The 15,959-nt window shown below is 40.1% G+C and overlaps 1 protein-coding gene across 3 annotated transcripts in view; it reads right to left on the bottom strand.

The window, feature by feature from the left end:
• Positions 1-15,959, bottom strand: part of ZNF385D (zinc finger protein 385D) — a 602,760-nt gene that overhangs the window by 462,210 nt on the left and 124,591 nt on the right. For 2 of the 3 annotated variants that reach the window (XM_043540932.1, XM_043540933.1), the window contains exon 2: positions 5,742-6,020. In XM_043540932.1, the coding sequence (XP_043396867.1) occupies positions 5,742-6,020 (279 nt within the window). Of the gene's footprint in view, positions 1-5,741; positions 6,021-6,726; positions 6,860-15,959 lie in introns of those variants that run through there. The other variant, XM_043540934.1, reaches the window with a different exon arrangement.

Raw genomic sequence — 15,959 nt, 5'->3', positions numbered from 1 at the left:
GTTCCAGTTTATCAGAATGGATTTTTTATGTTCCTGAAAAGACTTAGATTTCAGTATATAAAACCGTAAATAGGACTCACTATACTGAATAATTCTTGGTCTGGGTTGTGAATTCAGGAACTGAATAATCACAGAGCTTGGTAAAAGATCTACTGTCAACTGCCTCACTAAAGTAAATGGCTCCTATGTTCAAAACAACAAATAATGCCCTAGATTGCAATTTTTTTGAGTCATGGGAAGTGGCGTCATATGCATTTTGTACACTCATCCTCTATATGCCAGTATTTTCTACCTTATTTAAAATATTGACAAAAAATATTGCACAGGGAAGCCGTTTTAGTTGCAGCAGCACTTCATTCGTTCACACTGCATTCAGCAATTACTTTAAAGAAAGCACTAAAGTGTTTTTCCTTCTCAGTTTCAAAAATTCAATACAGACATGGATATACCTGCAAGGAGATGCAGTTTTTACCATGGTGATGCTGCTGTTTATATACTGTATTTTTTCTGATAAACAGGCTTTATATTTAAAACAATGTAATTTATAATTAAATAATGTAGGGATACTAAAGTACAATAACTTTTTTTTTGGGCTCTATTTGGTTTATATCTAGCCAGATATCTAGTCTATCTCGTTTATATTTTGAAGATAAAGACTGTAGTGAGAAGTTTTAATTACACAGTCAAACATAATACAGCTGAATCCTACTTCTCTTCAGCAGTCCATTGCAAATTTGTTTGGAAGCAAGAGAGGGGCTGTTACTTCACATAAATCTGTTCTCAATTTGAATTACTCCCCTCGCAATATAAAACACTAACACATCTTGCTTTGTGGGAATAACTCACAGATGACACAAAACAAGGAGCAGTTGCACTCCAATATTTTCACCAACCTTGCAATTGTGTATTAGCTTCAAAAAAGCATATTTCTCTGCCTTGCACTGATCTTGGATGTTTTTGCAATCCATGAATCACTGCGCTTGGAAACTGGATTTTCTACTGCAGATGGCAAGCACTTCACTGTGCCAGACAACACAGGAGATAGCCCCGTAACTGCTCATGTGTAGGCTTTAGAAAACTTTTTCATGAAACAAAGGCTTCTGTTTGTTTTCATCATTTAATTTACCGCAGAATTTAATCTATTAAGAATGACTGGACCTGTACATCGGGCTTAACAAGTGGCTGCTTTTACAATCAGATTTTATATACATATGTATATATATAATGGCATTTTATAAAGAAAGCAGCTCAATAGCCTATTTTAAAAGTTCATGGTATTATTTAAGCAACAGTTATTGCAGAAAGAGTGCTGAAAGTATAGATACATGTGCATGTGATAAAACAAACGGGCCAGATCTCACTCAGGGCCATATTATACTCTCAATTTTTAAGCAAACAAGTCCACAGTGAAATCCTGCCTAAAATTCAATGGGTTTAGGTTACCTCCTCCCACAGAACCTGCCCCTCCCCACACTATCCCATCAGTGGGTGGAAAAGCATGTGTGACCTACCCCAAAACCTAGCAGATTCCACGGGGATCCACATGAGGTCAGAGCCGTCCCTGTGTTTCCACACTGACACTGCATATAAGCAGCATGTTAACTCCCAGGCTACATGGTTGTATGCTTTGACCCTGTTTGTTTAAACAATATCTATTTTTGAAGATTTTTTAATACTCAAACATATTTGGTTTGTACAGAATTTGATATATAAACAGCACCTAATATTTTAATATGTATCCCAAATGAAAGGGAACAAATTATAACTATTATCTTTATCAAATTAGCTGTTTCAAGGTGGAGTCTCATTCTCATCTCAATATCCAGGGATTTACATGTGTAACTCCTGCTAATGGAAATGGTGTTTGTAAATCCCTGTGTATGAAGATGAGAGCACCTACCACTAGACTACATACTGTCTGCTCTCAGGGATTAATTAAAATGTACTATTGCATTGGCTTTGAGATTCTGCCAGGGTGCTGAAACAATTTTTATAAGGCAGGTCCTGAAAGCCATTGAACCAAACTGTAAACCCTGAATATGATGGAAACCATTTCAAGCCAGGGAACTCCTAGTTCCGGCATCTATGTCTGCTGGGAAAATGAGTATTAATAAAGCTTAATGTCTAACCCACTTTCAATGGCAGAACATTATGGAATGAAAACAATGAAACACAAATAAAACCTGCAGCAGTGCTGAGATTTTGCCATGCAAATTCCTAATTCAAAGGTACAGAAACAGAGATATAGAAATAGGTAGGCAAAGAGGACAATACACAAAAAAGTTTCACTCACGATACATTCTGTGAAGACTTCCTGATTTTTCAGGATTTCCTATGCTCTCTAGACATGATATGAAGTTAACCAGGCCCACATTTTCAGCGGTTTTCTAAACAGACTGGTACGGGTGAAAAACTTTGCATGTGTTCAAGCAAACTGAAAAACTGCACTCACAAACAAGGAGCTAGATGTGCAATTACCTCCTCTCTGATGTATGCAGCCATAAATAATGTGGGGACATTTTAGAGGAGACAAGACTAAATACTCTACTTCAGATAACTCTGAAATATAAATACTTCAGTATTATTCAAGGCCTGTGTATCTTACACATTACTCATTTCAGTGATGCTTCATAACAAGTTCTGTTGCTGCCGTGGCATAAAGTACAAAAATAAACTTGTTTTTCTTACAAGGAGCACTTTCTATAAATCACATAAATTAGTGCATATTTCACTACAATAATCCAATCGAAACTTCCATTGAAGACATTTAATAAACAATGATTTTTTTTTATAACCTCAGTGCTTTTGATGATCTGCATTGTTGGCGTTTAATTTCAATAGGAGTTGTGCACATGATTTAATAGGGCTTATGCCTACACCTGAACTATGAACAGTTCCATAAAACTACTCTTTAGCAGTCCTACAATTCTAACAGAGCATTTGGGTTGTTTTAAAGGAAAAAAAGACACACATTCACCTACACATGGTGAAATAGTCATTCCCATTACATCTCCGCAACATCATCACATTTTTTGCAATAGATTCTCAAATGATGAACTACTGCCATGTACACAGAGGCAGCATAAAGACTACACACCACTTAAATCCTGTTTTCAGGATGTGTATTGTGCATAGGCCACGTATTAGTACTTTGCACAGGTAGGGTTACTAGGTGTCTGGTTTTTGACCGGAACACCCAGTCGAAAAGGGACCCTGGTGGCTCCGGTCATCACCTCTGATCGGGTCGTTAAAAGTCCAGTTGCCGGTGCAATGGGTCTGACAGGCTCCGTAACCGGCTCCGCATTGCTCCCGGGAAGCGGCTGGCATGTCCACCTCCTATGCATAGGGGCAGCCACTGCGGCTCCACGCGCTGTCCCTACCCCAAGCGCTGTCTTCCCAGCTCCCATTGGCCAGGAACTGCAGCGCGCAGAGCCCCCTGGCTACAGAGCTAGAGGGATATGCTGGCCACTTCCGGGAGCTGCCTGAGTTAAGTGCTGCCTGGAACCCACACCCCACACTGGCTTCCCCATCCCAACCCCCTGTCCCAGCCCTGAGCCCTCTCCTGCACCCAAACTCCCTCCTGGAGCCCGCACCCCACACCCTCTCCCACACTCCAACCCCCTGCCCCAGTCCTGAGTCCCCTCCCACACTCTGAACCCCACAGCCCCAGCCCAGAGCCCCTTTCTGCACCCCAAACCCCTCATCCCCAGTCCCAACCCAGATCCCACACCCCCAACCAGAGCCCTCACCCCCTCCCACATACCCCAATCCCCTGCCCTAGCCCAGAGCCCCCTTCTGCACTCCAAACCCCTCATCCCTGGCCCCACCCCAGAACCTGCACCCCCCTGAACCCAACCCCCTGCCCCAGCCAGGAACCCCCTCCAGCACCTCAAACCCCTCATCCCCCACCCCTAGCCAGAGCCCGCCCCCCGCCCCCAGTGAAAATGAATGAGGGAGGGTTGGGGAGAGTGAGTGACAGAGGGAGGGGGGATGGAGTGAACAGGGGCTGGGCCTTGGAGAAGGGGCGGGGCAAGGGTTTCTGTGATTAGACATTTGGCAACCCTATGCACAGGTTGAATTTCATCCCAGAAATGGATTTTAGTACAGAACATTTTAAAGGTATGCATTTAGTTTGAAGAAAAAAAACACAACACAATCATATATACATCATATAAGGCCTCAGTCCTGTAACCTGTTTCATGCAAACAGACTGGCTACAACCACAGAGAGCTCCACTGACTTCAGTGTAGCGCTGCATGGACATAGCAGCCTAGCTGAGCACTACACGTTGCAGGATCAGGACCTAAGAATTTAAGGTATTACATAAATTAAACTACATTTTTGGGGGCAGATACCACATTTTTTGCTCAGTGTTTCTACAGTGTCTAGAACAATGGAGCCCTTAACTATGACTGGCGCATCCATGTGTTATTTTAATACAAATAATAAATAATTACACTGATCCTAGATGAAACCTATATTTTTCCTCCCTTTTATATGAAATAAACCAAAATGATGTTGAAAGATATTATCTCGAATAGGTTCTTCCTGCTTCTGTACATAAAATTCTAACCATGTTTATATTACAAGCATTTCATTCACCTTGATTACTTATAGGAAAAACACTGCATCAAGTGACCAAAACTACTCTGCAAAACTCACAGATGTCAGTTGGTCTTGTTAACATAATAGAATCTTTGATCCATCTCCCACTGAAGTCAATTAGAGTCTTTTGATAAACTTCAGTGGGACATGGATTAAGACTTGAATGAGCAAATCAAACAGGATCAGGCTTGGAATGATTTTCTTACCATATACTGTAAAATACACCAGCAACAAAAATATCTTTATACACAGTATCGGTGTATTATCCCTATATGCAAAACAACATTAGAATCAGTTATGCAAATAATTAATTTCAACAAGTGTTGCTACTGCCTTAAAAATATGAAAAGTAAAACACTCTATTAACAGGCTTTACAGCTCAATAAAAGTCTGAAGACAAAAAAAGCCACTGAATAGGTTTAAACTCTGTAAAATGCAAGTGGAGTATAGGAAGAACCTGGACCAACAACACTGTGTGCACCAAAGTTTAAACCAGTACCTTTGAAACAATACAGACAAAAAACCATTAGCAACAGACAAACACTCAGGTTGGGTCTCATTCAAAATCCACTGAAGCCAGTGGGATTCTTTCCATTAACTGCAATGTGCTTTGGCTCAGGCCTAGATCATCTTTAAATCATATTTAATGTTACTTTTCTCAGATCCATATCAATAATACTCTTTATCTACCATACAGTACATAGTGGGCTAAACTGTGGTATAAGTTGACTTGGCTTGCACAGAGAACATTTTGACATAAGTTTAGTTCCATTTGTTTTAATCCGATATTTACCAAAAAGAGTTCTAACATGAAGATTTACTAGGAGGCATATTTAAGTCATTTAAAAACCTTAAATCTAATGCTACTCCTCAGTGTTATAGGCATAGGATATCAACTTTGCTGCTTCTATTTCTTATTGGCACAGAAACTGAAGTAGGTGTGTGTATAAACCAAAAGTACTACAAAAAAAATGCCAAAAAATACCGATATAATGAACATTTTTCACATGACATATTTGCCGAAGTCAATTATGTCAATATTGCAAAGAACCAACAGTTTAAATAGGCCTGCATGAACTAAGCAGACAAGCACATACACCTCACACAAGAGGAAAATATATAGGTTTAAAGCTTACCATTATCATTTTTAAGATTTCCATTGCTGAGCTGTTTTAATCTCTTCTGATGTGATTTGCCATTATAGTGGATTTGTGCTTGAGCAGCAGAGTTCAACTGAATGTTACAAACATTGCACAAAGTGAAATTGGTGTGTTTTTTCTCCTTCTCTTCCTTTTCCTCACTGTCGTCAGGTGCTAATTCTGTCTCACTTTCCCTGTCTGGTACACTTGGGAAACCTGGGGGGTAAGAATGATTACCATGCGGTACATCAGGGCTCCAGGGCTTCTTCATATTTTCTAAATAAAAAAAATAAATAAAGATCATGAATGATGTACAGTATCTCAACACCTGGAAAGTAGAGAGAAGCACTAATGGTTAGTCTTCATTTTTTATTTTAGTTCTTAAAGTATACAGTTTCATTTCACACATTTTGCTTTCTCTTAGTGAGTCTTTGTTAAACCCCAAAGTTAAGCGAATGCAAGTATTTACACATTTTAACAGGACCTGCAAGTCTGTCCCTGGAGTAAACTGTCCCTGCAAAATCCTTCTCTAATTAAATTCTATTCTGACTTTCCTATTATTTTGCTGTATTTGTTCATTAGCTGCACAAAAAGGGCAGAATGAACCATTATGTGAAAGAAACATTACTCTAATGGTTAGGGTCACAGAACTAGAAATCAGGAAACCTTTGTTCTGTTCCCAGCTCTGTTATTAACTCACTGTGTTTTCGGCAAGTAACAGTACTTCCTCTTTTTATACCTCAGTTTCCTCCAGTGCAAAATGGGGTGGGGGGGGGGGCGGCAGGAAGAGGAGAGAGAGAGAATGATGCCTACCTGACTTAATAAAGCACTTTGAAAGTTCCATAGATGAGGATTAGATAATGCCAAATACAATTATAACAAATGGAGTTTCACACACTAGAGGTATGTTTATTTGTGAGCTCCACACACCGATACAATAGTGCTTCTCTCAGACAAAGCGAAGGTACAAGGCATTGCTTACCTCAGCCAAGCCCAAACCAAAATTTTGAAACATGGCTCATTTCACCATGCTCCTTCAACAAGGAAGAAGGGGATTGGGGGAGAGGAACCCTCTTGGGTTACTACTCAGCCCCACCCCAGTTCTTAGAGATTCTTCTTCCTAACTACTAGATTAGATCCCCGCCCACCAACTCACTTCCCTCTTAGTGTGCTATGAGGACTCAATTCTGCACAGCTGGTCCAGCCCTAGGATTCCATATTAAGGACAGGCGATTATATTCCTTCTTCTTGCCAGAAGGGAAGTTAACCTTTTCCTTAGCAAGCGCTGGATGGGATCTACAGCAGCCAAACAGTAACCTTCCCTGAGAAAGCACAATTATTTACTATAACAGAAATACATTTACATATGAGATGGAATGTATAACCCCACTTTGCCCCAGCCATGAAGGAGTTAAGGGACAGAGATGCTACCTCCTTAGATGTGGCTAATTGGTTGACCAGTAATAGTTGGGATAACAAACTTCAACCCAGGCAGATCAGGGTGGTTGTCAGAGAGGATGAGGACAATCCTGTATGAGCAGCAAACTGGCAGAAAGCTGCCCAAAAAGCAGGACTTGAAATTCCGTGAGGATTGGGGGAACCTTGCCAGTCTAAGCAGGATTCCAGTTTCCTAGTCTCCACAAGCTAGAGATCCCCAGGGTCCTGCTACAAAGGACCTGGGTGGAATACCACATTCCTGGGTAGAATACCACATTTGAGAATAATGGGAGCTAATGGAAAAGCTAAGGAAGAAAGTTCTTAAAGGGTAAGTGTCCTTCTAAGGGCCCCAAGAGCAAATCAGATGGCTGAACCCTCTTGAAACATAATCATAAAGAAAACTGTAAGTAAGTAACATGTTATCAGTTTTACATATCACCTAGTACTATAAATAGGCCAGTGTTAAGCTCTGTGTGGAGGACAACATATAGCTATATTCCAGTATTTATACAAATTTTGTGTCTGGCTACAGGGGACAGGCAATAAGTTGCTTTATTATTATAAGGCACACCCTGGAGGCCCTGTTGAAAGATTTCCATCAAAACCCATGGGAAAGCTGAAGCTTATTTCCAATCTTTGTGATTCAGTATGCTGAAGATACCAGAAGCATAAAAAATCCTGACCGTGCAAGTTGCAGACAGATCACTCTTGTATTGATCACTTTAATTATCGTACAACTCCTACACACTCTCTCTGCACTTGTCTGGACTGCTTTCAAGTCAAAATCTAAATTAATCAGAAAACCAAGAGTAAAATATCAAAGATGATTCTGTTTTTGTTTAGATTCTGCCCATTTTCTCCTGTTCTGCTCCAAAATACTCTAAAGAGAAACAACAAACAAGCATTACCGGTCTCTTATTTTAGTCTCTTATTTAGTCAACCATAATTTAAGGTAAGGTTTATCTATAAATCCCGATTCTCCTCTCACATCAGGGTGAACCAAAAGTAATTCCTGTGAACTCGGCGGAGAAGAAGGGAAAGGAAAATTTGCCTCCTGGAAGCTAAAGTGAAATAAATGCAAATATGAACCTTTAAAATTAAAGCAGCTAAAATTGGGTGGGCAGGAGTCAGATAAATCAAACAAATAAATCAAATCAAACAAACAAATGCTCCATGCACACACAACAAGATTAATTCATTATTGAAGGAATATGGTATATGAATGCAGTACCCAGTGAGAGTTTATTAGGAAAAATACCAGTTCTGCAAACTTAGTGGATACTTGTAGACTTAATCAAGGCACTTCATACTTTAAGTGAAGTTGCATTCAGTTTTTCCAAATATGGTGCCCCTTTTGATGCCTCCATAATACACTCAAGTCAGTCATACTGAGGAAAGTGAAAGACCGCTGCTTCTGTACATGAGGGTTAGCAAAGGCCATCTTTCTTTTCAGATCCAGACTAGGTTTATGCCACAGTCTGAGTCCAAAAGTAAATCAAGACTAGGCTTCAGATTTTAATTTGACTACAATCAAATTGGGGGGGGGGCAGAATTACTGCTCACATTTTACCCACAGCAATGAATAACTAGCAAAGCTGATTCCTCCAGACATATCAGATCCTCAGATGGCGCTGTGCATTTTGACAGATTTCTTTTAAGCTTGCATAGCAGTATACGAAGTCATTGCCATCTGTACATTAACCCGGTGTGCACATTTAATTGTGAGCATCGACCACAATCTCAGTTTTGCTTTTGCTCTTATTACAATGGATTGCAGACTGTGTTTGAATCAATACCTGACTGTTTTTAATATTTAGTGAGAGTTGCATATTTTTTATTGGTATATATACTTGTGTAATGGGAGGGGGAGACAGCCGTAAAGTAGTACAGACACAAAGAAGTGGGAGCACGATCAAATACATTTGAGAAACACCAGACTACACCAAAATACTGAAAGCTGTTCTACCCAAATGGGAGACCTTTCACGTGCTCAACTACCATCTCAAGCAGTGGTGGGCAACCTGCGGCCAGAGGGCCGCACGGCCCATCAGGGTAATCCACTTGGAGCTGCGGGCAGCTGTGCAAATGTAAACAAACGGTCTGGTGGTCCGCCAGTGGATTACCCTTATGGGCCACGTGTGGCCTGCGGGGCACAGTTTGCCCACCACTGATCTCAAGGCTTTGGCTATATCAGAACCAGAAAGTATTCACTGAATTGTAAACAAGCGTAAGGGGCAAATTGAGAGATGAACATTCCAGTCCTGAAATTTGAGAGTTTCAATCTGAGTTTCCAGATTTGCTTCATCTCCAATTAATATCGGGTTCATTTATGTAAATTGAAGAATATTTACTCAAAACAGTTTGCTACAATTTATGCAAAGAACAAGCACCCAAACCTGAGGCGGCTCAGCATTTACGACTTTCAGTAAAGTCAGCATCTCTCAGGATCAGCTGAGTCAGTTTTATTGGCTTATTTTCTGCTTACAAATACAGTTAACTCTCTATATGGTATAGTATTTCAGAAATCTAAAAGAAGATTAAACCATTGGATCCAGGACAAACACCAAATGAAAAAAAACCCGCAACATTGAAGTGAATAATTATCATTAAATAAATGTATTATACCAAAAGTGATAATGGGGTGTCTTTTATGGGCCAGATTACATTCCCTTATAGGAAAACCTATGAGAGGTAATGAGAAAACTCAGATTCTTCTTGTGGAGTTTCCTCCAAATACTTCTTTGTGGAAGTAAGAATTTCTCCTAGGGAAGAAAAAGGGATCCCCCGAAGTCTAACTCCTCTGGAATCTGCTGGAGGTACCAATCCATCATCAGAGAGTTATATTTTATGTATCTAACACAATTTTAAATGAAGAAATCCAGCATTTAACCAAATGTCAAACAGAAGAACTAAATATTAACATACTATTAATTTCCTACTATTATTAGAAGTTAATTAGATAACTAGTCAGAAACTCCAGTTTGTATATGTTGTGCAATACCTAACATCTTTTGCATTGAAAGCATTCCCCACTAGAGTGCAGTATGATTTTAAGATTACAAACACAGTACTGTATCTCTCTAAGCTTATAATGTTATGGGCATGGAGTTACTGTAATGTGTATGTCTTCTGGCCAATACATTCAGCTTTATAAGTAAATATTATATAGTCCATTACACATACCTACTTCAGTGTGTGTACTCATACATGCATAATACTTTTTCTTAACTTTCACAGAAATAAGCAGACAACATAAGTCATAACAGTGTAATAGGACATCACTAATATTAGGATAAATATGACAACTTTATATGATTTATTCTGGAGTATGGAGAGTAAGACAACAATTGAAATAGTCTAGAAAAAGATAAAATGCACACGAATGTAATGCAACAAAATGCCATGTTGAAAATAAATAACTCAAGCTCCAGTCATTTGATTAGTGCTTGCATTAGACACCTGTGATGGCATTACAGTCATAAAACACTGACTATTGCCATCTCTTTCTGAAATCTGGCACAACAAGGGTAGCATTTGCAGCAGCAGAGCAGGATGACAGAGTTAGGCATAGGAAACATGTCATGCCATACTGACACAGTCTTCACACATGGACCATGAATTCAGAGTATGAACAGCACTACCGGGGGTATTGGCTAACATACTATAAGCCTCAGGCTGTACAAGCCACTTCTCTTCTTGCACTAGGAACACTCCCATGCACCTCCATGGGAGTGTTTGGGGATTTTATTTTGTATGTAGTTATGGACAGAAATGGTCTGAACAAAAACCCAAATGTGAAAACTGACAATTTTTTTGAGAAGTTCAGATACTGTTCTGGATCCAAACTTTATGGTTCCAGACCATTCTCTATTATATTTGAAGTTGGGATGTGTGTGGGGGGGGGGGGAACAGGCTACGGGATGAAGGAGATAACTTCTTGTACATTATTTGTTGATATTTAAAAAAATTAGGTTTACTAGTCAATCCAATATTTTAGAGGAATGTAAACAAAAACCCATTAAGTCAAGCCTCCAGCAGTACAACTGTAGTAGGTTGACTCATGAGGACTGCAGGTGGGCTAGCATTCTAATACACACTATATAGTATGGGGGGGGGGGAATAACGAGCCAGGAAGTCTCAGAAGGCCACACTTCAAAATTGGCCTCTAAAAGTGTATACCCACAGTTACACACTTCTATTTTTGAGTGACACACAAATTGATATTCAAGTGCAATTCTGATTGTTTGCACAAGCAAGTTCAGCTTGTGGCTGCAGGAAACATGTCTCATTAATACTAGTTGATAATCCTGTTCAAAACGTTTAAAAGCAACACACAATCCCATTTTTAAAAGTTACACTTTCAATTGATATGAATTACTTAACTAACTTATGTTATCTATCCTACAAAGTATTATTAAATGAAAGTTGTTTCCTTTCCATTGTAGCATAGAACTATCTTCACTGTATTAGATTAATTGACATATGTGGATCGTTATTACCTGTGTGAACAGGTTTGTTTTGGATCAGTGACTATGAGGCACAAGCTAAGTTCTCAGATGTTCAGAAGAGCAGTAGTGCACTACAATTGAATTAGCAAACTTAGAATTAAAAAATTTCAGCCATCTTAAATGGCATTGTGGATAAATGCTCAGGCCTATTTTCCCTGGAGCTCTGAACTCAGTTCTGGTTCAATGATGCTTACTAGTAAAATGAACTTTGCATGAAGGGATAGCTTTGAGCAAAGTAGAAAACTGTCCCACATGGAAAACCAACAGAGCTACAGTTTGTGGTGTTTGCTGGCTCAACTACACTCTGGGGATTTTGAGATGGGATTGGAAGTGAGGGGGTAGAAATTATATCTGTCATGAACCAACAATTACCTCCCCTGATTTGAGACAAAAGTGCACTTTCCATACAGGGAAAAGGACAGACAACTTTTTTCTCTTAAAGTGCAGCTAATTATGTTGTTAGCTGCGTGTCTTCTGAGTATAAAATTATCAAAGTCAGTACTACTCTGTATTATTCTATTTTGCATAGCCACGCGCATTAAGTCCATTAAAGAGGCTACTGGAACGCAACAGGCTTCACAGGAAGAATAAAGCGTTGCCAATCCACCACTGTACTGCTGGGTTGGTGATACTCGACAACCAGACAATCAAATACCAGTGTCTCTTAAAGCCTCTTTTCCTTGGCTTTGTCCTCTCCAGTTACCATGACAAACAAATATCCTGCAGTAGATGAAACAGAGAATAAAGCTAGATAATCAGTGGCAAAGTCCACTAATTTCAGCATAAAGAGATTTGAGGGCCTTAGCAATGGCTGTAGAGGTAGGATGACCAGCTGTCCCGTTTTTAAAGGGACAGTCCCATTTTGGGGGACTTTTTCCTCATATAGGCACCTATTACCACTCCCCTGTTCCCCTGGTCCTGTTTTTTCACAATTGCTATCTGGTAACCCTATGTAGAGGAGGCAAAGAAAAAATTATTCACTTCCACCATAGCATCCTTGAAACTCAGAGTGGCAGAACGGCTCTGGGCAATGAATACTCTTTTTAATCCAGCTAGTTTACATCTGGTGACAGAGTCCAGTGTTTCTCATTGCGAAACAGTTTTCAAACTAGCATGCAGATAAGATTGCTTGGATCGGAAGTAAGCTGTCTGCCTCTGCAGTTACAGCATGAGTTCTTAGTAGCATAGCCTAGCCCACCAAACTGCCTCTGCTTGAGTTTCAGTTAGTGACACTTGTTGAAATTCTGTAGGCACTGGAGTTTGCCTAAGTCATGACCTGTGAATTAATCCTGTGTCCTCCTGGCTGGTGAGAGCCTTTTGAGAGATATTGGAATCTTTGTTGGCGAGGAACGTCAAAAGGGAGCAAAAGGAGTCAGCTTCTTTCAAATAAGCAGTTGTTAGAACCTTACTTCAAAACCCATCTCTTGACATAGACTATCTATCCAATTATCACCCTGTCTCTAGTTTCCTATGTTGGGGGAAGGTTATCAAGAAATTTGTAGCAAAACTCCCCCAGTAATAGCTGGACTCTTCAAGTCTCTTCAAACTCAGTCAATATGATTTTAGGCTTGGCAGTTGCATTGGTGGCATTGATTGATTATCTCCCTTTTACAACTAATGAATATGTTGTCATGGTTACAGGGAAACCTGTGCTTTATACCCCTTTAGTCCCTCTTGAGTCCACCCCTTCAGTCTCTACAATTACCACCTACCATAGCTGAAACCACCTACTATTCCCAGACTCGATCTCTCCTGCAGCCCCATTTACCAACTGTGTTAACCTGACAAACACAACCGTGCTGGCAATGGATAAGAGGGAAGATCCTTTCATGGACTGAGAACTGGTTAAAAGACAGGGAACAAAGGATAGGAATAAATGGTAAATTTTCAGAATGGAGAGGAGTAACTAGTGGTGTTCCCCAAGAGTCAATCCTAGGACCAATCCTATTCAACCCATTCATAAACGATCTGGAGAAAGGGGTAAACAGCGAGGTGGCAAAGTTTGCAGATGATACTAAACTGCTCAAGATAGTTAAGACCAAAGCAGACTGTGAAGAACTTCAAAAAGATCTCACAAAATTAAGTGATTGGGCAACAAAATGGCAAATGAAATTTAATGTGGATAAATGTAAAGTAATGCACATTGGAAAAAATAACCCCAACTATACATACAATATGATGGGGGCTAATTTAGCCACAACTAATCAGGAGAAAGATCTTGGGGTCATCATGGATAGTTCTCTGAAGATGTCCATGCAGTGTGCAGTGGCAGTCAAAAAAGCAAAGGGGATGTTAGGAATCATTTAAAAAAGGGGATAGAGAATAAGACGGAGAATATCTTATTGCCCTTATATAAATCCATGGTACGCCCACGTCTTGAATACTGCATACAGATGTGGTCCCGTCATCTCAAAAAAGGTATACTGGCATTAGAAAAGGTTCAGAAAAGGGCAACTAAAATGATTAGGGGTTTGGAACGGGTCCCATAGGAGGAGAGATTAAAGAGGCTAGGACTTTTCATCTTGGAAAAGAGGAGACTAAAAGGAAGTTTTTCTTCACTCAGCACATAGTCAACCGGTAGTACTCCTTGCCTGAGGAGGTTGTGAAGGCTAGGACTCTAACAGGGTTTAAAAGAGAACTGGATAAATTCATGGAGGTTAAGTCCATTAAGGACTATTAGCCAGGATGGGTAAGGAATGGTGTTCCTAGCCTCTGTTTGTCAGAGGGTGGAGATGGATGGCAGGAGAGAGATCACTAAATCATTACCTGTTAGGTTCACTCCCTCTGGGGCACCTGGCATTGGCCACTGTCAGTAGACAGGATACTGGGCTGGATGGACCTTTGGTCTGACCCAGTATGGCCATTCTTATGTTCTTAACTGTAAACCCTTTTATTCTGGGGACCTTTGACAGTGGTTGATTAAAGTGACACAAAAACAGATTCAATATAAAACATTATTTATTTGTTCACCCAAAGGTACATAGCAATCAATGATACGTTATAACAATAAAGACCTATCTGCATATTTCTCCTTATCTTATCTTCAATCTTTAAACTTGTAAACTTTGGTAAATTCTATTCAACCCAATTACTTCTATCTCTGGGCTGGGAGAAACAGATACCCCTCTTTCTGTGTGTGTCTCTGTTAGCGTTAGCATCAGCATCTCCCCACAGGCAACTGCTGATAGCTCTCTCAATCCCCCTTGTGCCCTAGGACCTTAGGGCAAGACTTTTAAGATTTTATTATCCTCTTTGATCCTAGGCTCAGGCCTGTGATGGGTAAACCATGCTAGACTGGATGGAGCCAGGCAGGGGCATTCCCAGTTGAACAGCTCCCCATATTGTTCCCTTAAAGGGCCTTATCTCTGATATTGTTTCATTTGCTGTTTGCTTCCCCCTACCAGTCTCCTTTGATTTAATTCTACACAATTGGGTAGGATAATATCAAACAAGTACACTGAAGTTCATATGATATTTATAAAAAAATAATACACATAGCTGCTTCATTCTCCACGTGCCTGTATTGATTTTTTCAGATTGTGGCTGACCCAGTTATTGACCCTACAGGGTAGCTGGAGTAGCATGAGCGGTTCTGTTTTGTTCTTTCTGAGAGGTCACAGAGGTTAGTGTTGGTCAATTTTTCATCTATCCTACAGACATGGAGGCTATTACAGAGTTTGTTCTGTCACACTCATTCATCACATAGTGAGTATATTTGGATGGGTTCATGATAGTGTATGAGTTATGGGTATTTATTATGCTTATGTCACCCATCTCTATATTTCCATATCTTCAGACTCTGTTAATATAGTGAAAATTTGTCTAGTGTCTACAGGGACTGAGCATAGAAGAGACTCAATGCAGACAAGACTGAGATGATGCTCATGTTCTAGGCAGCAATAGCAATTATATTGGCAAACCTGACTAATATGGTTTGCCCCCTGTTTGTTTCTAAAGTTCGCAACTTGGGTATCTTGTTGGATCCCCAGATATGTCTGGATAACAAGGTACAACAGTTATCCATGCCTTGATCACCTCTAGGCAGGGATTATGGCATTGTCATAGGGCTATACATTCAAACTATGCAGCTATTGCAGTGAGCACAAAGAAGAGGTGCCCATTTGCAAGGCAGTGTTCCAGGCAGAGAGGACATTACACCTGTGCTTTCCAATATGCACTGGCTCCAGGTTACAGCGGAGTGAAAACTTAAATTTCTGTCCCACTGGAAATTCTAATATTCCAGCTTGGTTTTGTGCAGATTCAGGACAAA

Source organism: Chelonia mydas, chromosome 2 (genome assembly GCF_015237465.2).
Source record: "Chelonia mydas isolate rCheMyd1 chromosome 2, rCheMyd1.pri.v2, whole genome shotgun sequence".
Classification (NCBI taxonomy): domain Eukaryota; kingdom Metazoa; phylum Chordata; order Testudines; family Cheloniidae; genus Chelonia; species Chelonia mydas.
This window is presented reverse-complemented; position numbering and strand designations above follow the sequence as displayed.